This window comes from Marmota flaviventris, chromosome 2 (assembly GCF_047511675.1).
Source record: "Marmota flaviventris isolate mMarFla1 chromosome 2, mMarFla1.hap1, whole genome shotgun sequence".
Lineage (NCBI taxonomy): Eukaryota > Metazoa > Chordata > Mammalia > Rodentia > Sciuridae > Marmota > Marmota flaviventris.
The window spans coordinates 164,897,144-164,924,391 of NC_092499.1; the positions used below are offsets into that span (position 1 = coordinate 164,897,144).

The 27,248-nt window shown below is 35.2% G+C and overlaps 1 protein-coding gene across 3 annotated transcripts in view; it reads left to right on the forward strand.

Moving 5' to 3' along the window:
• Nucleotides 1-14,969, forward strand: part of Esf1 (ESF1 nucleolar pre-rRNA processing protein homolog) — a 73,632-nt gene extending 58,663 nt beyond the window's left edge. For all 3 annotated transcript variants that reach the window (XM_071608717.1, XM_027953653.3, XM_071608718.1), the window contains exons 12-14: nucleotides 10,476-10,552; nucleotides 12,402-12,548; nucleotides 14,145-14,969. In XM_071608717.1, the coding sequence (XP_071464818.1) occupies nucleotides 10,476-10,552; nucleotides 12,402-12,548; nucleotides 14,145-14,438 (518 nt within the window). In that variant the 3' untranslated portion in view covers nucleotides 14,439-14,969. The remainder of the gene's footprint in view (nucleotides 1-10,475; nucleotides 10,553-12,401; nucleotides 12,549-14,144) is intronic.
• The last annotated feature ends 12,279 nt before the right edge of the window (nucleotides 14,970-27,248 follow it).

Consider the following 27,248-nt stretch of genomic DNA (forward strand, 5'->3'; position numbering starts at 1 on the left):
CAGGATAAACTAAATTTGTACTTCACAGTATCTGGAAGATATAAGAAGAATAAATGTTGTTAACATTTTGTACTCATGATCCAAGAAAGTAATAGAGGATAGATGGAAACTTCCCTTTAGCTTTAGGGAAGTGGATTCCTATAAGGAAGTAAAAAAGAACTTGTATTTTTCATTTGGTGTCCTCTAATGTCCTTCTTAAGAGGACCTTTATAGTAGGTTATACAAGAGTTGGATTTTGGTTCAAAATTTACCGGATTGTGATTTTTAAAAAATATATAGATACAAAATAACTCAGGTGACTTAAATAAGTATATTAATTTATCACAGTAGTGCCTTCATTATTAATTGTCAAGACATGAGATTTTGGAGGATATAGATCTACTTTCCAATAATATTTGAGATGCAATGAATTTGGCTCACTTGTGTTTGGGAGGGTATATAGTTCAAGTTCACGGTTGAACAGCACAAACACATTATAACAAATTTGCTCTAGGCAGTCCCATAGAGCAAAACTTAATACACCTTTCAGATATGAAAATATTGAGTTCATTGACTGATGCCAGATCTCATGTTTGGATTGGGTTAGGAGCCAGCATACTATAGATCTTCTATAATTGTTTCTTTATTTTTTTCCCCTAAACTTCAAACTTGATATCAAGTCAGAGTTTTGAAAATATAATGTACTTCTATGATAATTAAGGTTTTTTTTTCTTTTTGAAATGAAACACGGAGGGAAGTTACTTCTTGTTTTGCTAATTACTTAAATTATTTCTCCCCCCTTTTTTTCTGGTGCCAGGAATTAAACTCACACATACAAGGCAAGTGCTCTATCACTAAGCTATACCTGACCCTTAGTTTCATAAACTATTTAATAACATTTGGTTTTTGAAAAAGTAGAACTGAAATAAAACACATCAGTATTAAAATATGTCCTTTGTCTTGACATTTTTAGATATTTGATGTCATCATAAGAATATAATGTTGTACATGCATTTAATTCATTTCATCAGTATGCTGAGTGCTTACAATGTATTGCTTGTATGTTGTTCTGCAGTTTACAAATAGTTTTATTTTATATTCTGTCATCTGATTCATATTTCAGTCCTGCTTTATAGATAAATAAACAGAAGCTCAAAAAAACAGTTGAATTGTCCAAGGGCCAGGTGGTAGCTGGTAGTATCTGAATCTGAGCATGCTTCTGCAAGTACATTGTAAAGACCAGAGCCAGGGCTAGTGCCAGGACCAAATGAAGAAGAGAAATTGCTTGATTTTTCAAGCAAAGCCAGAATGTATCACCCTAGAAGATAAACAGACTGCTAAGGGGAAGTATTCTTTTTTTTTTTTGACACAGTACCTTTATTTATTTTATGTGGTGCTGAGGATTGAACCCAGGGCCTCGAATGTGCTAGGCAAGTGCTTTACTGCTGAGCCCCAACCCCAGCCCCAAGGGGAAGTATTCTTGAATGTAGGAATCTGATACAAAAAGTGAATCACTAGGGGGCTTACCGCTCACCATCTGGTCAGTACTGATACTATGTCTGCCTTATAGTAAACTCTTTTTTTCCTCACATGAACTGTTCAACTAAAAGTTCTAGAAGTTTTTTATGGAAAAATTTTCTGATGCTGTAAGTAACTGAAGATAGAATTTCCTTTATAGATTTTTTTCACAGATTGATATGTTTGCAATATATCTCTTTCTATAAATGTATTCTGACAGTTTATTTATTTATTTATTGCATAAAGGGATCGTAACATTCGTTTAATTATAAAACTCAACATCTGATTTGGAGTCTCTGTTGGTCTTTGACTTATTAGAATTGATTCATATGCACTTTTTGCAGCAGTCCTAGGAGTTATGACTTCTTAATTTCCCAAAGATTCCCTGATAAAGATAATATTTTAGAACAGGAGCTTTCATTTCCTTGGTACTTTGTATTTAATTTAAGTCTGAGAACTTTCCAGAGAGACAAAAGAGTTAAAAAAAATTAAGATGTGCCTTTTTTAAAAATATATTTTTTAGTTGTAGTTAGACATAATACCTTTATTTTACTTATTTTTATGTGGTGCTGAGGATCAAACCTCGCATATTCTAGGCGCATGCTCCACTGCTGAACCAGAACCCCAGCCCAAGATGTGCTCTCTTAATATGACCTTGTTAGAAGTGCAGAAAGGATCTCTATACATTATTTCAACTAAACAGTTCAGTCTAGCACACAGTAAATTTTTGTGAGCAAAAAAAATTTTTCATCACACTAAAATTGGATATCATTTTTAGCCTTGACAATCTTGGAAATCCTTTTTTTTTTTTTTTTTTTTTGGTCCCTTCCCTTGCTGCAATCTTCCTTTCATGTTATTTTTATAACTTTTCACCAGGTTGTTATAAAATCCAAAACACTTCATTGTGGGCTCTTTGAAATTATGTTCTGCAGCTGTATGTGAAGATCTTTATCTCCTTTATGTATTAATCATATGCAGCCTGATTTTTCACCCTGCCACACAGTGATCTTCTGCATATGGCACATGTCCATTCATTTTAGAAGGCACTCTTGAGAGCAGAGGAGATGGAGTTCAGGCCCTAAGAAAGTAGAAACTTGATACTTACATAATACTTACATAATGCATACACAAAGAGAAAAGGTTAAAATCATTCCTTGAAAAACATTTCAGATAGGACTAATTAAGATTTAGGAAGAAAGGATACATACAATAAATATTTCTTCTTAGAAGAAGTACAAAACAAATCCCTTAGTAGCATTAAGATGAGCCTGGCAACACTTTTATGCTGGAATGTTCTCTCATCTGGGCATGCCCACAGACAGGTCTGCATGAGTACAGCACACACTTAATAAACATGAAGCAGTTTCTAAAGTCTTGACATTAGGCTTTCCTTATCTTACTATCCTCCCTTAGCTATAGTTATTCAGCCACCATTATGTGTTCTGTGACTTTAATATCATTATTTCACAACAAAAATGCATTTTAAATTGAAAAGGCTATTACAGGGAGAATGACATTTGATAGCCAAGTGATATTGTAGTGATTATCAGTAGAGAGCCTGAGCCATAATGATTGGGTTTGAGTCAGATTCCTTCACTTGCTGGGCATAATGGCCTATCCCTGTAATCCCAGTGACTCAAGGCTAAGGCAGGAAGATGGCAAGGTTGAGGCTAGCCTCAGCAATTTAGTAAGACCCTCAGCAAGATCCTAGACCAAAAAAAAAAAAAAAAAAAAATTCTTTCACTCATTAAACCTGAAACAAATCACTTAACCTCTCTATGCCTCAGTTTCCTCATCCACAAAATAAGGATTATAATAATAAATAATAAAATCTCATAGAGTTGTTGTGAAAATTAACATATATATGTATATATATATGTGTGTATTATATATATAGAGAGAGAGAGTGTGTGTGTGTGTGTGTGTGTGTGTGTAAATAGAACAGTACTACTGCCTGGCACATAGTAAACACAATATAAGTGTTGTTACCACTTATAGAGATTGTTGGTTTCTCTACAATGGAAGGCAGAGCACAGTTTATTCAAAGAAGACTATGTTCAGCAGTTTAGATAGGACCATACCATTCAAGAGTAACAGAACATGGCTTTGTAGATAATGAACCTTCCCTTTCAACTCTTCAGACTGGAAGAGATTGATCTTTCATACTCCAGCACCCTGACTCCAACTCCCTTTGAACCCTACTACTAACACAGACATACAAGTGAAAAGAAAAAAAAAAAATATCACAATATCAGCATGATCACCAAGGAATCCAAGACATTTATGTATAGTAAGAATAAAATGAAAATAATAGCAAGCACCTATGTAGCACCAGGTGCCAGACATTAACTACATTTTTCCAATTCACTGCCATTAAGTCCTTACTAAACCCTTAAAAGGTAACTGCCATTATTAAAATCTCATTTTATAGAAAAGGGACAGGCACAAAACTGCCATAGCTAGAATGTGGCAGTTTCAGAATTGAAATGAAGCCAACTTCTCCAAAGCCAGGTGTCCTTAATTGCTGCACTTTTTTTTATTACCTTTTATTCAGAATGAGAGCATCTTGTGGGCTAAAAGTTTGAGTCAGAAGTGCAAGTCATCATTGATAATTCCAGTAAAAATATTTGCAGTAAATTATTTATATCTGTTTCATTCCTGAATTGCTAATTCTTAATTAATGTAATTTACTTAAATAATTTGGTTTCAATGCTGCAAGATTTCTAAAAGTTCTTGGAAGTATGTTCCTTTTTTTTTTCCCCCTCTTCCCTGCATTGGGGATTGAACCCAGGGCTCCACACATGCTAGACAAATGCTCTACCATTGAATTACTAAATCTACAAATATATTTTTATAGTTTTATTCTGTGGACCAAAGAAACCTCAAGTAGGCAGTTGAAATAAATGTTTGGAATTGAGAGGAATTAGAGCTAGAAATAAAAATTTAAAAATTAACAACAGAGATGTTTTAAGTAACCAGACTGGATGAAAGAATGTTAAGAGTTGCATAAGTAAACTATAGATCTGAGGACTAAGTCCCAAGGTCGTACAATATTTACAGGTCAAGAACATGCAGAAGAACCCGTAAAGGAACCCCAAGAATATGGTGAAGGAGGAGGAAAGAGAGGGAAGTGACCCAGAGGCCAGGTGAAAATAATGTGTCAAGAAATAGTGGTTGGGGTCTGGGATTGTGGCTCAGTGGCAGAGCACTTGCCTCGAACGTATGAAGCACTGGGTTCAATCCTCAGCACCACATAAAAATAAATAAATAAAATAAAGGTATTGTGTCCATCTACAACTGAAAAATTATTAAAAAAAAAAGAAAGAAAGAAAAGAAAAGCAATAATGGTTGTTTTTTAAGTTGAAAGATCCATGAGTTTTGTGTGCCAGTGTGAATAATTTAATAGGGAGGGGAAGAGAAAAGGGGATTAATTACTAGAATGGGGTCTGAAGTGGCAAGAAGAGATAAAATCCATTTACAGGCAGGGGACTGACTTATATTAGAACAATACAGTTCATTCATGCAAGTAATAATAATCAAAACACAATGATTACTCTGTACCAGGCTCTGTTCTAAGCACTCTACTTATTTTAATAATGTAATGCTCCTAATAGTCTTGTGTGGTTGATAACAGTTACCATCTTTGTTTTGGATGACTATGTTGAACTACCGAGAAGTTGAACAGTGATACTAAGTTTCTTACGCTGGCATTCTAGCTCTAAAACACATGGTCCTGCACAATAGAGTTTTCCTGTGGCAACCTCTGAAAGTTCACTTTTTATTGCTTCTTTTTTTTTTAGCAAAAATAGGAAATAAGGTTATGAGTGAGATCAGGGTAGGTGTGAGTTTTGGATATGAACTTCCTTTCTCTCTGATCTTACTGTCTATCCCCATCACCCTATCTCCACAGAGCCTCACAAACCTTCCTGCTACATCTTTGTCATTCTCTTTTCATGAATACTCTTCAAGTGTTGTCATGTCTTACCTCCTCTTTTTATCCAGGTCATTATTTGTATGTCACCTTTTTGAAGAGGACTCCCTTAATCACCCTAACTAAACCAGCTTCCCTATTCAGTCTCCAAACTTTTTCTCCTTTACCCACATCCTCCCTACTAGAAAGTAAACTTGATGAGACAGGTTTGACTGCTTATAGCACCAGCACCTAAAGTAGTGCTTGTAACATAATAGGTATCAGTTAATATTTGTGAGATAGAAAAAATAATTTTCTTTTGTTCATTGACAGTTTCCTTTTATCTCTTAATTACCTGTTTTCTGTTTTTAAGTGTTAATATGTTTTTTATTGGTTCTTCTAACATAACAATAGGATTCATAATTACAAAAGCATGGAATATAATTTGTTCTAATTCAGTCCCCAGTACTTCCCTTTTCCTCTCCTCTCCCCATTTCCTTCCCTCCTTTCTGCTATTTACTTACAGTTTTATTTTTTTATCTCCCCCCCCCCCATTTTGGATTAGCTTCCACATATCAGAAAATATTCACTCTTTGACATTCTAATTCTGGCTCATTTTACTTAGTATCATAATCTCCAGTTCCATCCCACTTATCAGCAAATGCCATAAAGCCATTTTTTCTTTTTTCAGCCTTTAAGGATTAATATTCTCAACATGATATCTTTATGTTGGAAAAAAAAGTGGTGTCATAGTATTAGCAGCCATTTATTTTTTTATTCTAATTTGTTATGTATTTCATATTAAACATATAGAGCACAATTTTTCATATCTCTGGATGTACTCAAAGTAGAGTCACACCATTCGTGTCTTCATATGTATACTTAATAGCTGCCATCTGACTTGAGTGAAATCTTAGGGTCATGATGTCCATCTCATTCCACCATCTTTTCTACCCCCATGCCCCCTTCCCTTCATCCCCTTTGCCCTATCTAAAGTTTTTCCCCTCCTCCCATGCTTCCCGCCCCCATCCCCATTATGGATTAGCATCCTCATGTTAGAGAGAACATTCAGCATTTGTTTTTGTTTTTTTTTTTTTTGGAATTGACTTACTTCACTTAGCATAATATTCTCCAACTCCATCCATTTACCTGTAAATGCCATGATTTTTTTTTCTCTTTTAATGCTGAGTAACATTCCATTGTATATATATACTATAGTTTCTTTATCCATTCATCTACTGTAGGGCATCTAGGTTGGTTCTGCAATTTTGCTACTGTGAATTATGCTGCTAGAAACATTGATGTGGCTATATCCTTGTAGAATGCTGTTTTTAAGTCCTTTGGGTATAAATGGAGGAGTGGAATAGCTGGGTCAAATGGTGGTTCCATTCCCAGTTTTCCAAGGAATCTCCATATTGGCTGCACCAGTTTGCAGTCCAACCAGCAATGTATGAGTGTGCCTTTTTCCCCACATCCTCACGAACACTTATTATTGTTTTTATTCTTAATAGTTGCCATCTGACTTGAGTGAAATCTTAAGAGTAGCTTTGATTTGCATTTCTCTAATTGCTAGAGATGTTGAACATTTTTTCATATATTTGTTGATTGACTGTATATCTTCTTCTGCAAAGTGTCTGTTCAGTTTCTTGACCCATTTATTGATTGGGTTATTTGTTTTTTTGCTGTTAAGATTTTTGAGGTTTTTGTATGTCCTGGAGATTAGTGCTCTATTTGATGTGCTTGCGGTAAAAATATGTTCCCATTCTGTAGGCTCTCTGTTCACTTCATTGTTTCTTTTGCTGAGAAGCTTTTTAGTTTGAATTTGTCCCATTTATTGATTCTTGATTTTATTTTTTGTGCTATAGGAGTCTTATTAAAGAAGTTGGGGTCTAATCTAACATGATGCAGATTTGAGCCTACTTTTTCTTCTATTAGGCACAGGGTCTCTGGTTTAATTCCTAGGTCCTTGACCCACTTTGAGTTGAGTTTTGTGCATGGTGAGAGATAGGGGTTTAATTTCATTTTTTGCATATGGATTTCCAGTTTTCCTGGCATCATTTGTTGAAGAGGCTATCTTTTCTCCTATATATGTTTTTGGTGCCTTTGTCTAATATGAGATAACTGTAATTATGTGGGTTAGTCTCTGAGTCCTCTATTCTGTACCATTGGTCTACAGGTATATTTTGGTTCCAATACCATGATCTCTTTGTTTCCATTGCTCTGTAGTGTAGTTTAAGGTCTGGGCAACCATTTATTTTTAATATGAAAATGTATAAACAGAAAATTTGAAAGTTAACAGTAAAGATCATTTGCTCACAATTTTTTTTTTCCATGCTTTATGGGTTTTATTTATTTATTTATTTATTTATTTTTAAGGATTTTTTATTATTATTAGTTGTCCAAAACATTTTGCCTTTTGTGTTTTACCTATATATTTTTATCGTGTTTCATAAAGCTATATAACAAAAAGATATTAAACACTAATAGCATCTAATGTTTGAATTTTCAGTTACACTGGTGACTTATAGCTTTTTTTTCAAACTCATATTCAGTCAGGGTTCACACAATATTTTTATTTTTATCTCTTTAATTGATTATAGTTTTAAAGACCCGTGTGCTTTTTTCCTTTATAACATTTGCTTTTTCAAAAGCCCAGGCTAGGGATCATTTGGAAGGTCTCACATTCTAGTTTTTCTAATAGTTTCTTGTCCCTCTGTCCTCTGTATTTGTAGTAAGCTAGAAGTTAGACTAGTTATTTGGTTAGATTTATATTGAATATTTTTGGCAGGAGTATATCCTAGGCAATGCTTTAATTCATATCACATAATAATCTTTAATTCATATCACATCAGTGAGCAATGAATGTCAGATGTTCCAAAGACCACTTGATGAAGTGGCACAGTACCCAACAGGGATCTTAAGCTCTGCTAGGCAAACTCAAAGGACTCAAATGTGTCACACTTGGCACCCACAGGGATTCAGGCCAGAAGGCACATCAGGGCAGCATTGCATGTTTCTCTCTAGTGCAAGTCTTCACAGCAGTCAATTCAGTAGAATAGCTCAGACATAGAGAAAGGAGACAGAATATTCAATAGTCATCTCTATAATGTCCCAAATAGGAACTGATTTCTTTTCAATAGCTCCTACACATGACTTCTAGATCTTTGCATATCAGACTTTATACCAGTTATAAGAGTTACTATGGGCTGGGTTTGTGGCTCAGTGGTAGATCGCTTGCCTAGCATGTGTGAGGCACTGGGTTCGATTCTCAGCACCACATATAAACAAATAAATGAATAAAGGCCCATCAATAACTAATAAAAATTTTTTTTAAAAGAGTCTTTGTATCCACGAAAGCCAAGAGCATTGAGATACCTAAATCAGGAGCCACTTTTACCACACATAGTTTTGCCCAGTAATACAGCCAGAAAATTAGCTGAAGATCATATTTGTCTCTAGAGAAAGCAAAAGGGTTTTGTTAAACTTAACAGATAGAGACCCGTCAAATTGTTATCATAAAGTTAAGTTCTTTTCATTTTGCAAGTGACTTTCTATGTGTGGTATTAAAGAGTTTATATATTCAAATTGCTTGGTTTCCCCTTGTCCTTCCCCACACTTCTTGATTTCTTCAGTGTTTTTATGCGAAGAAAATATTTCTTCTGTTTATGACCAAGTAGCTGTTCCCTGTTCTATAGGGTTTTTTGGATAGGTGTGTGTGTTTAATGTCTAACTTCTAAATACACCTGCATTTTATTTTCCTGTATATAATGAGGTAAGACTATAACCTAATTAATTTTTTCCAAAATTAAACAAATTGCCCAGCACCTGTTATTGAATAATCTCTTCTTTTTTCATTGAAAAGTACAAAGAATATTGTTCTGTTGTCTTCCTTACATAGAATAGGAATGTTTTGGTTATTTTACTTCTTTTTTGTTTGTTTATTTGTTGATTATGGAGGAGGAGGATTGAACCCAGGGCCTTGCTCTTGCTAGGCAGAACTCTTTCACTAAGCATGTTCAGCCAGAGAAAGGAAAAGTTGTGCTCCATTTGTATACAGTGTATCAAAATGCATTGTACTGTCATGTATAACTAATTAGAACATATTTTTTAAAAAAATTTAATCTTGTTTAAACTAAAAGAAAATTTAAAAAATTAGTACATTATAGATATACATATAGGTGAAATTCACTGTGCTGTATTCATATATATATATACATAGGATATTTTGGTCAGTTTCATTCCACCATTCTTCTCCTTTCCTATCCTTCTAGTCTCCCCATCATCCCCCTTATACTCCACTGATCTTCCTTCTGTTTTTGTGGGATTCCTTCCTGCCCCTTATTTATTCTCCTTATTTTGGTCTAGCTTCCATATGTAAGAGAAACCGTTGGACCTTTGACTTTCTAGGTCTAGCTTATTTCACTCAGCATAATGTTCTTCAGTTTCGTCCACTTAACAGAAAATGCCATAATTTCATTCTTCTTTGTGGCTAAGTAAAACTCCATGTGTGTATATATCACATATCTCTATCTCTTCATCTGTTGACAGGCACCTGGTTTGGTTCCATAGCTTGGCTTTTGTTAATTGAACTACTCTAATCATTGATGTGACTGCATCCCTATAGTATGCTGATTTTGAATGTTTTGGATAAACCCCAAGGAGTGGGATAACTGAGTCATGTGGGGTTTTTTTTGTTGTTTGTTTGTTTGTTTGAGGAATCACCATACTGCTTTTAAGAATGGTTGTACTAATTTGAGTCCCACCAACAATGGATAAGTGTACGTTTTTCCCCCCTCATTGCCAACATTTATTTGTGTTCTTGATAATTGTCATTCTGACTGGAATGAGGTGAAATCTCAGGTAGTTTGAATTTGCATTTCCCTGATTGCTAGAGATGTTGAACATTTTTTCATATATTTGTTGATTATATGTATTTCTTCTTTTGAGAAGGTGACACATTGATTTTTAAAATTACTCCTAGATATTTTGCATTTTTATTCATAGCATAAACAGATTATTGTTGTTAGTTCTATAATTTTTAATCTTCTTACATTGGTTTTCATGCCAGGTATAAAGAAAAAATCAGTGAAATCTGCAAAAGATGGTACATCTCTGGAGGAAGAAACTGAAACAGAAAGACAAAAGGTAAAATGTGGTCATTGTTACATGCTTAGTAGATATTTGAAATGTGCAATTTAATTGAAGTTGTTCATGTGAATTTTTATTGTTCCTAATTTTAAAAATAAATGATTTTAGTGATGAAATTTATACATAAATTTTATGTAATTATATTTTAGCAGTATCCCAGCAGCTTGGGAGGCTGAGTCAGGAGGATCACAAGTTCAAAGCCAGCTGCAGCACTTTAGCAAGACCTATCTCAAAATAAAAATTAAGGGGCTAGAATTGTGGCTCAGTGGTAGAGTACTTGCCTAGAATGTAGGAGGCACTGGGTTCAATTCTTATTCAATTCTCAGCACTGCATATGAATAAATAAAGTTCCATTGACAACTAAAAGGAAGAAAATTAAAAATGAAATAAAAATTGAAAAGGGTTGAGGATGTGGCTCAGTGGTTAAGCACCCCTGGGTTTAATCCCTGATACCAAATAAATAAATAAATAAAATCTTTGCCAAATGTATTTCAACTAGTATAATGCCTAAAGCCCAGAGTATATCCCTTTATGATTAAGAGAAAATCTTCTCATTATTAAAAATTTGTACTATAACTAGGAAAATTTTACTATTGAAACCTAAAAATATTACTGTTAGCTTTAATTTAATCTGAATCCACCCTGTAACACAGACTTTGCTATTATGGCTTGTGGAATGCTAATTTCTGTTTATATAAGTCTTCATCAAAACTGCAGTGGATCTTATGCTTCAGTGACTCCAAAGGTCCATAGTTTATGTATTCTTTGCTGAGGAAGGAATTGGAACCAACATGCCCCTGTAACTGGTGTTCACATCATTGTCTACAAGTGAGTCACAGGTTGCCAAAATGCTGCATCTAAATGCATTTTTCTATTTTCTGTTCATTGCATATAAGTAATACTCATAAGATTATTTAAAGAGAAACAAAGCGGGCTGGGTTATAGCTTAGTGGTAGGTAGCTACATGCCTAGCATGTGTGAGGCACTGGGTTCAATTCTCAGTACCTCATAAATAAGATTAAGGTCCATCAACAAGTAAAATAAATAAATAAGTAAAAATTTTAAAAACTAAAAAGAAATGAAAATCTTTGTGGAAAATGGCTCTGAAAAGAATTCACCGGTAAATGCCAGTTCCAGAAATGAAGGAAGTCAAAGCAATCCAAAGTGGAAATATAGGAAGATTTGCAAAGGTCAGGGAGCATACTCTATTTTCTCTAGTATATGAAGTTGTTTACTTGATTTTTGGTGGGTGGAGGCACTAAGTATTGAACCCACAGGTTCTTTATCACTGAGCCACATCCTCAGCTGAAGCTAGCCTCAAATTGGCAATCCTCCTGCCTCAAGGATTACAGGTGTGTTCCTCCATGCCTGACTTGTTTGATTCTTTTCATTTTTTAAAAAACTTAATACCATGTTTGATAAATGTGTGTGTGTGTGTGTGTGTGTGTGTGTGTGTGTGTGTCTGTTTGGTGAAAACAGACATACTAGATTTCAGAAGCAAATGTTAAGATTCTACCCTCAAAAACAGTGTCAGTGTTGAAAAAGTAAAGGCAACAGAAGCAAAAGAAATTCTCCTTGTTGTTAAAGTGCACATCTGGAAACTACAGTTTGCATCACAAAATAGATTTAGTGTCTTTTGGTAGATTTAGTGTTATTGCTTAAAAAGAGCAAGCTATCATGTCTCTCCCCACCCTGTGGCTGATGGTTCATATCATTGTCTGTGAGTAAGCCGGCATCTTGATGAGGTTTTCTATTCTATATTCATAGTATATAAATAATAGTCTTAAAATAACAGTGATAAAAGAAACCCACTTTTTTACATTTGAACTTTTTCTTCTCTCCACAGGCTGAAATGGCTTTGCTCATGATGGATGAGGAGGAGGACAGCAAGAAACACTTCAATTATAACAAGATTGTGGAGCACCAGAATCTGAGCAAAAAGAAGAAAAAGCAACTTATGAAAAAGAAGGAATTAGTAGAAGATGACTTTGAGGTAACCAAGAATACAAGTTATTAGCTTCTTAAAGGTAGAATTGAGTCTAAAGTCAACTGTGGAGGTAGAAATTAAGTTACCCTTAATAATGTCTTGAGAAGGGCTCATGATGGAGCCAAAGCTACAAGCTAACATAGGTCATCCCCAGTGTAGATCAAATCACTCTTTCTTTGGTTAATAAGCAGTAGGTGAAATAGTTGACTTAGTTTTGGTAGCCATGTTGTATCTAAAAAATATGTAGCTTTTATTGTTAAACCCACACTCAGGGATGCTCATGCTGGGAAAGGCTTGCTTCATTAAGCCCAGCAGAGGAATAACAGATTCATGTCACACTGGGTTACACTCTGGCTGTGTATAGTGCCAGCACAGTAGCCCATGCTTTTTTAATTATTGTTCTCTTATTTCCATCACTCCTTCTTTTTCCTCCTTGCTGAGTACATAATCCTAATGGCCACAGAGTCCTTATGCATGACTTTGAGCCCTCTACAGAAAATTTACAAACAGCCAATAAGATAAACTATTTAAAGATTTCCAACAATTAACATAGAAGAAAAGAACCAGAAGATAGAGAAATTTTAAAGAATGAGGGTAGTATATAGATAACTTCTGAAAAGATTTCCAACAATTAACATAGAAGAAAAGACCCAGAAGATAGAGAAATTTTAAAGAATGAGGGTAGTATATAGATAACTTCTGATTAACATGAAAAAGGACTTGGGAGGCCTCTTGAGGCTCCAATTTGTATGAGTCAGTTTTACATTTGTTTCACTGAAGTTGTTGGTGAATTGATTTTCTAATGAAAAAAAAAAAAAACAAGTAATGATTTGTAGTCAAATCTCCTATAATAAGAGCTACCTTTACACATTAATAATCATGCATAAAAATATTTTTCATGAGATTTTCTTTGTTGTTTTTGGTATCACATCTGACCTTACTATGATCCATCTCCAAGTAGATTCATGTTTCTCTTTCTGGTCACCCTTATTCCTGGCAATACTCAAAAGCCTGGCTGAAGTGAAGAATACACTCTTAAATGTGGAACTGTAATGTTTTTATAGAAAGGTGGAAGATAAATTTGAGGCCTGTATCTTACTAGATCTTTGTCTTGGGGTGAATTCCTTCCCATCAAGGTTGTTAAATCTTGATTCATGAGTCATCTTCAGTAGCTACTTTATCTTGACACCAAGTTAAAAATTTCTTCAAAGGTACTCAGAGTATAATAATTTTGTACAAAACTCAGCAGGAGACATCCTGATTGGCTAATTGATGCTGGACAGAAATCTATTTCATGCTGTAAACAAGGGGTATCATTCCTATAGTCAAAGTAGTCATTGTAGTTTAAAGCCAGTGTATGGACCACTATAGTTCCCTTTTAAGTAGATTGTCCTTATGCAATAAGAATGACAAGCCCTTCACCTTATGGTCCAAAGGTAGGCCTTAAAACTTCACTGAAATTCTTATAATAAATCAGTGCAAAATGCTCAGATGTGTATTTTATATGACCAACAACACGCTACCTTTCTAAATTTGGCCTCATGTCTGGGCCTTTTGTTTACTAATTTTTATTTTACTTATTTATTTCTTTTGAATTTGCAGGTAAATGTTAGTGATGCACGGTTTCAGGCAATGTATACTTCCCACTTGTTCAATTTGGATCCTTCAGACCCTAACTTCAAGAAAACAAAAGCTATGGAAAAAATTCTTGAGGAGAAAGCCCGGCAAAGAGAACAAAAAGAAGAACTCACTCAGGCTTTAATAAAGAGAAAAGAGAGTGAATTTGAAAAGACATCACAAAAGAAGTCTATTGATCCTGCCTTATCAATGCTGGTTAAATCTGTAAAAAACAAAACAGAACAGTTTCAAGCAAGAAAAAAACAAAAAGTCAAATGATGATCTTGTTTCTTTTTGGATGGAGATGTGTACAGAAACAGAATGAATACTGAGAAACTGCTTTTCAAGAATATGAAAACTTTTTCTGACCATACTAAAATTTTTCTCTGTACATAATTATTGTACCTAATTGTGGATGGCAGATTTGTACCAGTATTCCCACAGATTAATCTTAATTAAATTACCTGAATTATAGGATTTATAACAATTTTATATTTTATGAAGTTTACTTCCTACTAATAGAAAGTTACTCTAAGTTAGTTAGTTTCTTTTTAAAAGACTTTACAATTCTGTGTAAAAACAAAGTGGTATTTACTCTTAAGTCCATGTCACAGGTTAGTGACAATTTGAAAATAAGGATATGTAATAATACATTTATTTCTGTGAAAGCAAGAGGCAAATTTAGATAGCTACTCAAGTTATTTATTTTCTAGCTATAAAGGATGGAAGCCAAGAGCTTTGTTGTTTGTCATGCTTAGTAGTTTGTTTATGGAATTAATTTATAAATAAAAGCACAAAATATTTTTATTATTTTGCATAGAACTGATTTGTTTCACTTTATGTACCTCAAGTAAATTGCTCTCTGGAAAAAAATATCTGAAAATGTGGCTTTAACTCTTTTTAAGAAGACAACTTCATGAAAAGGCAGTTCCAAGTTTTCATTGCTCATAATTGCTTTTGAAATATTCGTGAGGTCTACAGTGGTTTTTCTATTTGTAGCAGCAAAAAATTCTTCTGTCTGTCCTTCAGATTTTTGGAATGCTTTATAAGGGTGGATATGCTGCTATAGAGTTTAAGGAAAACTTAATTCTTTTTAAAATTAAAATAAAACATACCTTCAAGGCCTTAATAATCTTAGATCTCATCTGGGCTAAGTTTTATAAATTATTAACTGACCACTTGAACAGGAAAATTAGATGTGCTATATATAAGTAAGTGGAAATAAAACCAAAATAGTCACTTGGAGCAAATTATAAATATGGTACCTTCTAAACGGCAGTAGGTGTTTGGCCAGGCATATGGTTAATAGTAAACTTAACATTTTGGGTATAAAAATTCAAACTTAATAATATAGCATATGTTTTAAAGAGTGAGAGGATAAAAAGTCAGAGCAATTTCAAAATAATGAGAGAATTTAAATGGTTTCTGAAAGGGAAGAGAAAAGAGGACATTTAATTGTTCATTCTGACAGGGAGGAAAATGCAGAGCATCTGAACAGAATTGTGTTTTTTTATAAAACATCGTTAGGTTATTCAGCCAAATAAAACATTCCTTTGATACATACTTGAATTCCCAGTCTTTTCTCATCACTGAGTAGTCATGAATCTTAATATGTTTGAGTATAGTCTATAAACAGTTCAATAATTCTTTTTATTTCATTCTTTTTAAGGAAGAAGTTTTGTTCCCTTAAATTGTTAATCATAGGGTAGGGATTATTACTCAGTTTGATTTTAAGGTTCCTGTTAAACTGAGCCTTTTGGTGGTTTGGCTTGTTTTGGATTTTTACTTTTGAACATTTTGTTTTTAAATCACTATATTTAATTATAAAATCTCATTTTGCTAGTCAGGCACAGAATTATAATAGATAAGTTGAACATGTACACAGGCCTGACTCATTTTCTCAAAGAGTTGATATATTTTATGTAGGAAAAAAAATGAGAACAGTTTTATCAGATACCAAATTCTGCTAAATAAACTACACCAAAAATTCTCAAATTATTGAGTTCTCAAATTATTGCTGGTGATAAAACTCAGGATTAAACATTGCCACTGTAACAATTCAGTGAATAAGTGAGGGTAGTTTTGGTGACTCTGAAGGTCACATTTTGGATTTTTTATTGTTGGAACCATGAAGAGTAGCTACTATCAACAGTAACATCTAAAAAGTATCTTAATTGGTGACTCTACTGGTGAAGCTGTAGTTTCTCAGAATTTCATAGAAAATCTTGGATCAGCTTTATGTAGGGTATAGTTGCTACTTATTCTTAGAGGGAAATACATTAGAAAGACCTAGCAGAAAAGTGAAGATTATACTCATTCCAGATTCATTACAGAGTAGGACAATATTAGATTGTGTTCATTAGAATTGCTTGGTGTGTCTTAAAAATCTCAGGGGCCCAGTCTGTACCCCAGACCCAATAATCCTGGTAGGTTCTAGGCATTGATATTTTTTAATGCTTCCCAGGTAATTCTATTGTGCAGCCAAGGTTGAGAACCACTTCTTTGGAAGGAAGGAGACCCAAGGAATTTGCTTTGGGGTTCACCAGATCAGAGACTTAAATGAACTTAATATTAACTGTGTCTATTAGCACTTGTTGTTTAACAAACACCTCAAAGTGCAGTCGCTTGACAAGGCAAACATATTAAGAATCTATAGTTGGGCTGAGGCTGTAGCTCAGTGGTAGAGCGCCTGTGTTGCACGTGTGAGGTCCTGGATTCAATCCTCAGCACCACATAAAAATAAATAAAGATACTGTGTCCATCTACAACTAAAAAAAAGTATTTAAAAAAAAAAGAATCTGGGTTGACTGAGGATTAAGGGTCAGCTCAGCTGAGACTTTTAACTAGATTCCACTCAACTGAGATGCCTCCATGTTGGCTAAAGGATCTCTCTCTCTCCCATTACCTATAATAGGCTTCTTCGCATGGTGATAGAGTGTTCTCAACTACATCAAAAGTCCCAATACACGAACGTTTTTACATAACGCAGTGTCATATTTGCTGTTGTTCTTGTTGGCCAAAGCAAATCACAGGGCCAAACCCCAAATCAACAAGTGACAACGTTATAAAGCAAAGGGATATACATACAATAAGCCATAAGCAAATTAAAGGTCACAATTAAAACCATCTACACATGATTTTTGTTTCCTTTTCTGTGGAAAGGGAACTTAACCATCTGTCAGGCAGTATTAAACAAGGTTGTTTCCAGTTTGGGGCAATTACAAAGCTGCTATTCATGTACAGTCTTGTATGTGAAACAGGTTTGCACTTTTCTTGGGGAAATACTAAGAGTAGAATTCTGGGTCATATGGTTGGTTTATATTTAACTTTAGAATAAACTACAAACTTTGCATGAATGTAAATTGGTCTGTAGTCTTGTAATGTTTTTTGTCTAGTTTTGATATCAGGATAAGTACAACTTCATAAAATGGAGTGAGAAGAGGAATGAATACTTGAATTTTCTGGAAAAGAATGTGCAGAATTGTGTTATTTCTAACTTACATGTTGGGAGAATTGCCAGTGAAACCATGAAGTTTTCTTAATAGGAAACTTTTAAATACAAGTCCAGTTTCTTCAATACATGCAGGACTATTCAGATTATTCAGTAAATTTTCATAGCTTGTAAGGAGGCATTATTCCATATAAATTATGGATGGAATGATGTGATTTTTTTTTTTTTTTTGCAATGTTCTCTATCCTTTTAACATCCTGAGAATCTATGGTAATATCCCCCGTTTCATTCCTAATATTGGTAAATTGTGGCTTTGCCATGTATTTTTTGACCAGTCTTCATAGAAAGTTATTAATTCTACTTATTAATTTTGAAGAAACAGCTATTGGTTTGACTCATTTTTCTCAGATGCTTTTCTTTATCCAACTCCTGTGAAAAGACAGTCCCTGCTCTCCAGAAGCCAGATTTCTAGCTAGTCTTGGCAGTGTGGCATCCCAGAAATAAATTTGCCACAATCCAGCAGGCCACAGCTGTACATGTTCTCTCTCTCTCTCTCTCTTTCTCTCTCTCTCTCTCTCTCCCCCCCTCCCTCCCTCCTTTTCTCGCTCCCTCCCTCCCCTTTCCCTGGGAACTGGCGATTTCCTATATTCACAATTCCTAAGAGTTCAGTCTTCCCTAGTTACCTCTTAGTTGTTAATCCTTTTAGTCTAATTCCATTACAATGGATAACTCTTTGAACTTTCCCTGTTTAAATTATTTTATCTATCTCATGATTGGATCCTCACTGGTACTCAAGCATACCAAGATAAACTAGTCACCTGGACCATACTGGGTTTTTACTGGTTGCTTATTGCTTGTAGTCTTCAAAACTTTGCAGCTTAAAACAAACCCTGATAATTGATTATTACAAGATTTGTATAGAGCTTCCTGGAGAAGGCTCACCTATTCCCTCCTTGGCATCAGCTGGGGTTATTGCTGAGAGCTGGAGGGTTTGCATCCAAGGTGGTGCCTTCACAGGGCTTGCAAGTTTGTGCTGGCTGTTAGCTGGGATCATGGTAGCTGAGTTTCAATGGTGATGAAAACTCTCACTTTTTATGATCTAGTCTCACAAGTTGGAGTATTTTGCCATTCATACTCTATTAGCAGAGGCAGTTAAACAGGTCTTTCCAAGTGAGAGGATGTAAAACACACCCCCTAATGAAGTGACAAAGTTCTGAAAGACAATATCTGCCCAGCAATATTGTTAACTAATTTTTGGAAAATGACATCTGCTACATTTGACATTTGATGAAAATCTACCCCTACCTTTAAAAAATGTATTATAGTCAGCCCTCCGTATTCTCTGCATCCTCAGATTCAACCAACTCTGGATGGAAAATATTTGGAGAAAAATTAGGTCTGTACTGAATGTGTACAGAAATTTTTTTTTGTCATTAGTCCCTACATAATATTATAAAAACTATTTACTTAGCATTTACATTTGCAGAGTATTCTAAGTAATCTGGAGATGATTTAAATTATATGGGAGGATGTGTATAGGTTATATACAAATACTGCACAATTTTTTATAAGGGACTTGAACATGCATAGATTTTGATATCTGTAGTGAGTTCTGGAATACCAAAGAATGACTGTATATGACAGTAAATGTTCCATTATTTGAGATTACCTAAATCTTTATTTTTTGCAAAAATAGAGATTACATAATAATTAGCAGATTATTATGTAATATTATTACATAATATTTAGAGAAAACTTTGCACAGAAGCTAAAGTAAAATACAAGGGATCACTGAGCAGGATAGATTGAGAAAGGTCCCCAAGGAACTGTGTCTATAACTGAAAACACTGTTTCCTTTTTTCCATCTTCCATAGAAATAGACTCAAAGTGCTTCCCATAAATGAAGATTTATCCATTCTCCTTTACAACTTGGTGTAGAAACAAATGACAGCTTCTAGAAATCTTTGAAGTCAGCATACTAGCAAATTTTGTCTCTTTGCTCTTCTTTGACTCTTACTTCCTGGAATACAAATGCAATAGCTAGAGCTTTAGCAGGCATCTTGGATCCTGAAGACAAAAGTTGCATTCTACTTCTATTCTATTATACATTCTATTATCAGTAGTAAACTGGAAAAAGCTGGATCAGTGAAGACTTTGTAGAGCATCGTCACCATTTCATCCATGAACTGTCTTATATATGTGTATGTATATGTATAGATATATACATATACATACATACACACACATTTTGTTGTAGATGGACACAATATATTTATTTTTATATGGTGCTGAGGATCGAACCCAGTGCCTCACGTGTGCAAGGCAGGCACTCTACCACTGAGTCCCAGCCCATGAACTATCTTTTCTAAGACAGTGATAGAAAAATCAAACCCCATCTTGTGTAAGCCTCTTTCTCAGGTCTATGTTATTTACTATTCCATCTATATCTTAATTAATACAAAGACAACTATAGTGTGGCATTGGGCTATAGTCTTTGTGAACTATCTTGATCTATTTTGAGAATATTGCAGATCATTTCTTCATATTCTTAAAGAAACTCTATTACATTGTGGTCACACTGTTTGCAACTTGAAATTGCTGGAATATGATGCTCAGTACTCTATGGTTCCCAGATTTCTGGATGTGGACATGAGTCAAAAGAAGTGAGATAAACCCCCTTAGAAGGCAGTTGGGACCTTTATTCTACAAGCACTACTGCCATTATAGTTACAAACTATTTTCAGCGTCTCTGGGTTCACATTATCACCTTCCTCTAAAAGTTTATAAAGGAGCATTTGCCAAAGGCAAGCCAGAATCAGACACATGGGAAAATGAAAAAGGGTGAGAAGCTGTGCCCAGCCTTAAGTGTGGCTTCTACATTACTCAAATTTTGCCAAAATATGGGGATGGAATCTCCACATTGTGTGACAGTGCCAAAGCAAATAGAATAACAGATTATATTGTGTTAGGGAAAGTTGTGAGAAATGTCTGCTTTGGGGTTTATGAGTTCTCTACATTAATTTTTAAAAATTAAAATTGAATCATTATCGATCATCACTACATGTGCTATTTCTCTTGCATAAGCTGTCATGGGTTTTTTGAGCCTTTTTTTTTTTACTAAAATCTGAAATTAATTAGTATATTTTCACTCGGACCAGTTGGAAATAATACACCTTATCATATTTCAAAAAGTTCATCTGATGAGCAAGGCAGGAAGTGGTCAATAGAATGTATTAAATTAAAAACTTTTTTGGAAAAAAATTCGAACTAAACTAAGAGTTGGGAAGGAAAGACATTTTAGTTAGAAGTAGGATAACTAAAAACTGAAGCAGGATTTTTATTTTATTTTTTTGAGACAGGGTCTTGCTGTGTTTCCCAGGCTGGATCTTGAACTTGTTGATTCAAGTGATCCTCCCACATTACCCTCTCAACTATCGGGGATTATAGGTATATGCTATTAGGTCCATCTTGGAACAGATTTATTCTGATAGGAGCTCATTAATTGACTAAATAAAAGCTATGGAAACTATGATCTGATTTACATGTTCCTCCTTTTGGATCTATTATCTGGACTTGGAGTTCTATGACAATTTTAGTGTTCTTCTTGAGAACCCAAGAAGTAACAGAAACCATCTAGGAATTGTTGTGTTCCTTAGCATTTCTTTGTGTTTGAGTGAACCTCAGTTTCCCTATCCATTGCCTTAGAATTGTTGCACATAACATAAACCAACTGTATTAGTCCATTTTCTGTGACTTGTAAAGAAAAGAGATGTATTTAGTTACAGTTGTAGAGGTTGAAAGTCCAAGATTGAGTGGCCTTATCTGTTTAGTCTTTAGTGAGGTGTCCCTTGGTTGGGTCACACATGATAGATAAGCAGAAGGGGAAAGAAAAGGCTTCAACCAGAAGAGGCCAAAAGCACAGGTGGCCTCACTTTATAACAATTCACTCTCATGAAAGCTTACTTACTCCGTCAAAAAACAGCATTAATCGCTTCCAAAGGTAATACCTCCAAATGACCAAATTACCTCCCACTAGGCTCCATCTCTTAAAGACCCAACCTCCTGAACAATGCCACACTGGGGACCAAAATTCTAGCACATGACACATTCAAACCACAGTACCAACTCAAACTAGCTCAAGCAAAAATGTCGAAGTATGTGGAAATGGATATTTATTACAAGTCACCTGTAGAGTCTCGTAGCACAGAATATAAAGGCAGTGCTCAGGAAGGGACAGGGAGTAGCAACTATAATATTCCCAGGAATGCCCCTTCACTCATCTCTGTTTTCCTTTATTCATCTTGTTTACTCATATCACTGCCAAAAGACTTCTCAGTCCATTGAGCCGATGAAATAAAACAACCACACCAGAGTTTTCACATTTTGGGTCCATTTTTTTGCAGGTGGGTGTGATGGCACATGCTATAATCTCAGCTATTCAGGAGGGTATAGCAGGAGAATTGCAAGTTCAAGGTCAACCTCTGCAACTTATTGAGACTCTGTCTCAAAATAAAAAATAAAAAGGGCTGGGAATGTAGCTCATTGGTAAAGTACCCTGTGTTCAACTCCCAATATTTGGGGGCGAGGGTGACGAAGAAAAGGTTTTGCCTTATATTTAAAATTAAAGAATAAATTTTGAATTTTTCATCTGGATGCCATTAAAACTAATGTACTATATAATAATTGTATATTATTGTACACAATACAACATTAAGAAAAACAGAAAATTTACTTGTGAATACTACATACTAAAACAATTTTAAAAGCAATTTTCTGACTACTATTTTGTGATTTAAGTAATAACCTAGAAGATGGTCTGAGCACTTAAAACAACTAAGTGAAGGCTGAGGTTATGGCTCAGTGGTAGAGTACTTGCTTAGCTTGTGTAAGGCCCTGGGTTAAAAAAAATAAAATAAAATAAAAAAATAAAAAAAAGCCTAAGTGACAAAGGATCTTTTGTGTCTATAAAAGAGAGATAAAATGTTAAATCCATTGAAAACTGAAGAATTTTTATCTTTTCTGTGTGAATGATGACTTTTGTGTTAAAAAAAATCTGGGGAAATGTTTTTGTTTAGAAACTGTTTTAACCTTTGTCTTGATGGCACACAATAAAATTCTTCATAGTCACTCAATATTCTTCAAGGAGGAACTTCTGTGTGTGATCTTATTTTGCCTGGAGCTAGAGGGGCATAGACATCCCTCTTTGACCATGTACACATGTATGCTTGTGTATGTTGGATGTTTGGAAGCATGAACTGGTAACAAGGATTGCCACCAGGGAGCACAGAGAGAGGAGGCTTACTTTTCTCCAGATACTTCCTTGTATGGTTTTGTTTTACTGTGAATAACTTTTAAAATTTCCTTAAATAGTTTAAGCTCTAATAAAGAGACATGCAATAAATGAATGTGAACTGGATCCTTTTGATAAGGCATATCATTGGGATGATGGTTGAGCTTGCTTTAATATTAACTGGTAATGATAGATCTGTGTTAATTTTCTTTCTTTTGGAGGGGGTTGAGGATATCCAGGGATTGAACTCAGGGGCACTCCACCCCTGAGCCACATCCCCAGCCATATTTTGTATTTTATTTAGAGACAGGGTCTCACTGAGTTGCTTAGCACCTTGCTTTTGCTGAGGCTCAGCCTCCCAAACTGTTGGGATTACAGACCTGCACCACTCCACCTGGACTATGTTAATTTTCTAATTTTAATGGCTGAATTTAATTTTCTAATTTTAAAGGCTCGCTTCTTTTTCCCCTAGGAACTTGACTCATGTTTAAAATTACATGTTATTTATTATTTTTATAAAATATATTCTCTAATATATTTGAAAAAAATAAACATTAAATTGTCTAGGGATACTGGATCATTGTGTGGTAGCTTACTCTCATATGACTTAGAAAAATATCTGTACATCTTGCAACTTTTCCGTATGTTTGAGATTTTTATTTTAACAAAACAAAGTTGTCTTTTAAATACCCAAGTTCTAAATATGTATGGAGAATGTGAATGGGCAAGGTTAAGGCTCACTTTGTGTCCACTGTTCACTTCATTACCTGTGGTCAGCAGGCCCAGGAGGCAGTTCTCTGAACAGTTTCAAAAACAGAGATTGGGAAAATGCTCCAGTAGATGTCCCTGTGCTGACAGTAGACTTTATCATGATTCACTGGTCATGTACTGTTAGATTTTTTTTTTTTTTGTTTGGTAACTTATCAATATTTATTCATTAACCTTGCTAGTTTCTCTCTTTTCTTCTTTAAGAAAGAGTCCAGGGCTAGGGCATTAGCTTTATGAAATGCAATAAAAAATCTATGACCAACCTGGGGGCATTAACCACACCTGTAATCCCAGGGACTCAGGAGAGTGAGGCTTGGAGGATTTCAAGTTTGAGACTAATCTCGACAATGTATAGAGACCCTGTCTCAAAATTTAAAAACAAAAGAGCTGGAATATAGTGCAGAGGTAGAGCACTGCTGGGATCTATTTCCACTAGTGTGTGTGGAAGGGATCTAAGTCCAGATTCAAAAAAGCATCCAATGTGGAACTCCAGGCTGTGCTCATACTGTCCTTATCTCTGCTCTCCTGGTGAAAATCCTATTCCAGTGATTGCAGATGAAGTTGTATCATATTCTCTGCCCTGGACAATAAATAACCTCGACCGTGGAACATTTTGGAGTACAATGAGAATCAGAAAATCATTCATGTTTCTCATTAATTCATAAGCTATGCTCATTCTGTCCCTTCCTCCCTGCTTTGTTATCCTGCAGGGTTCCCTTCCTATCTCCCTGGGAGTATTGGACACAGCTGCACAGCAGGGATTTTCCTCCTTTTGGCTTTTACAGCATTTCCCATAAAACCGTAATCTTCATTTGCCATGTCTCATCACCACTAAAGAATGTTAAAGTTATCTGATGTAATCAAGCATGATCATTTAAAACTACTCATTTAAAACTACTCAAGAAGTTTCCTTTTCAAGATGGAAGCATCCAAATATGTTCTGAAGAGTGTCTTTCCCCAAAATTATCATCAAGTATGGAAATTTTTCAGGTGGCCTCTGGCGTTTAAATATGGTCTGTTCCTTTTCAAAGGAAAGGGATAAGAAGGAAAAGTAGTGGGTAGTTTTGTTTCATCTTCACAATCAACTCTTACTTTTCACAGGCCATCAAGTAATGATTAATTTTGGTGGCCCTATGTCTGCTTCTCCATCTTTTGAGTACTGAGCAGTGAACTTTCTCATACCTTTTGAAGTTCTTTGTAGCCATTGGACTTTCACTGGCCAATGAAATATAAACAAAAGAGAGTATGTCATGCCTACATGGAAACCTTAAATATAGTATAGGATTTGTTGTATTCTCCTCCCCTTCCCAGTGTCACTCTGAGAGTCAGATGGACAGCCACTATATTGTTCATGTAAAAAATCAATCTTGTTTAAGTCCTCTAGACTTGGAATTACCTGTTTGTGCCACACAACCTAGTCCATCTTGTCTGAGGATGTCTCCTTGCCTCAACTCTACCATTCTGGGCTGCTTCTTCCTCCTGACCTTTTATGTGTACAAACAAGGAAAGCTTCTTTTTCCCCTAGGAACTTGACTCATGCTTAAAATTACATGTTATTTATTATTTTTATAAGAATTTTGTTTTTCATTATAATGACCTACTTGTGAGACAACTTTTCTTGTGACTCAGTGAGAGATTACATTATACTATGGTGGGCAGATATTGGGATATGTGCCTTGATGCTATGTCATTGTAGTTCAGTGTCCAAAAGTCTGGCATAATAAAACTTCGACAATGGTAAAAATAAGCTTTAAGACCCAAGACAAAGAATAGCATTCCTCATGAGAATTGGTGTGTAGGAACTATCATAGTGGTGATCAGTGTAGAATTTGGAGTCAGTCAACCTGGTTTTGAATCCCAGCTTTGCCACTTACTACAAATGATTTGGAGCCAGTGATTTAACCTCTTCAGACCTTACTTTTTACACATTAATATGGTAATCTTATTAGTATTGTTATGGTTGGAATCTGATGTTCCTCCAAAAGCTCATGTGTTGAAAGCATGGTTCCCAATGCAGAAAGGTTCAGAAGTCCAGCTTTTAGGCAATGGCTAAATCATGAGGGCTCTAGTACTGGGGTTGTGGATCAATGGTAGAGCACTCACCTAGCACATGTGAGGCATGGGGTTCGATCCTCAGCACCACATAAAACATAAATAAAAATTAAAAAACAAATTATGAGGGCTCTGACCTCATCAGTGGAACTATATCTAACTAGTGGATAAATCCACTTAATGGATTAATTCATTGATAGCTAAATGGACTACTGGGAGGTGGGACCAAGTTGGAGAAAGTAGGTAACTGTGGGCATGACCTGGAGGGGCCCTATCCCTTCCTTTTTCCCTCTCTCTTCTTCCTATCTGCCATGCCTTTCCACCATGATATTTTGCTTTACCTTAAGCTGAAAGCAGTGGAATATGCCTACCACGAACTGAACCTCTGAAACTGTAAGCCAAAATAAACTTGTCCTCTACGTTGTTCTTGTTGGGTATTTTGGTCACAGCAACATGAAACTGACTGAAACAAGTACCTATTTCAGAGAACAATTTCAAGAATTAAATACAGTATTTCATCTTGTTATTCTTATCACATTTCAAAAAATATTCTTTATGCCCTCTTTTCCCCCAGTTCATTTCACTTTGACATAAGCTATCAAGTTCTTTTTCTTCCTTGACTTGGAGCCTAATTTTGCCACTGGTCATTCATCTTGAGATAATTGTATGCAAATTCGAATGTGAAAATATTAGTTAAACTCGTTTAGGATTCAAACTTAGTATTGCTGAATGGTACAGAATAAGAGAAAGATAAACTTTACTCAAATTTTAGATCTAGAAGCTATTAATATAAACTACATAATGGCCGTGGTGTCCACCATTTTAGGGATGAGAACTTAAGCAGTGTGTCACAAGTACATTTCCCTGGCTCCTTGGTGTCAATAATTTGCATGGTGAAATCTGGAGGCTAGGAAGACAGATTGCCATGGCAGGAAGATCTTTGCAAAGTCCAATTGTTATTGGTCACTCGAAGATCTTCTGTCTTTCCACTTCTACCTCTTTGAAAAGAGAAAGCATGCCTTCAGATTATACTGATCTTTTCATCTCATCTTTGGGCAAAGCTGGGCCTCAACTCCAGGTCAGTTAAAGTTTTATGATTTGCAAGTAAATGAAGAGATTTAGTGATAGTATAATGCATAGCTCATGCATTCAAAGGAACAGTTAAACAGCCTACCAAATGACAAGACTCAGGTCCCTCTAAGACTCTTTCACAGTAGCTGGAAACCTTCTGCCAAGAATCTCATTGTCTCAGAACTGTCTTACATGTTAGCAACTCTATTCAAGTGGCATAATCCTAAAAGAGAAAATGTAATTGGTCTATTGTGGGACAGGTGATCCCATCTATTCCATACCCTTTGTCCCTAACCCTCACTAATAAGGGATAAGGAAGGTTGGTTTTTTTCCCCAGGAGTAGAAGAATGCAGAGAGGCAAAGGATAATAACTCAGCCACTACATTTTCCCCCTTTCCTTTCCTTTTTTTTTTTTCTTGGTGCCAAAACATGAGAATTTTTTTTAATTTGTTCTTTT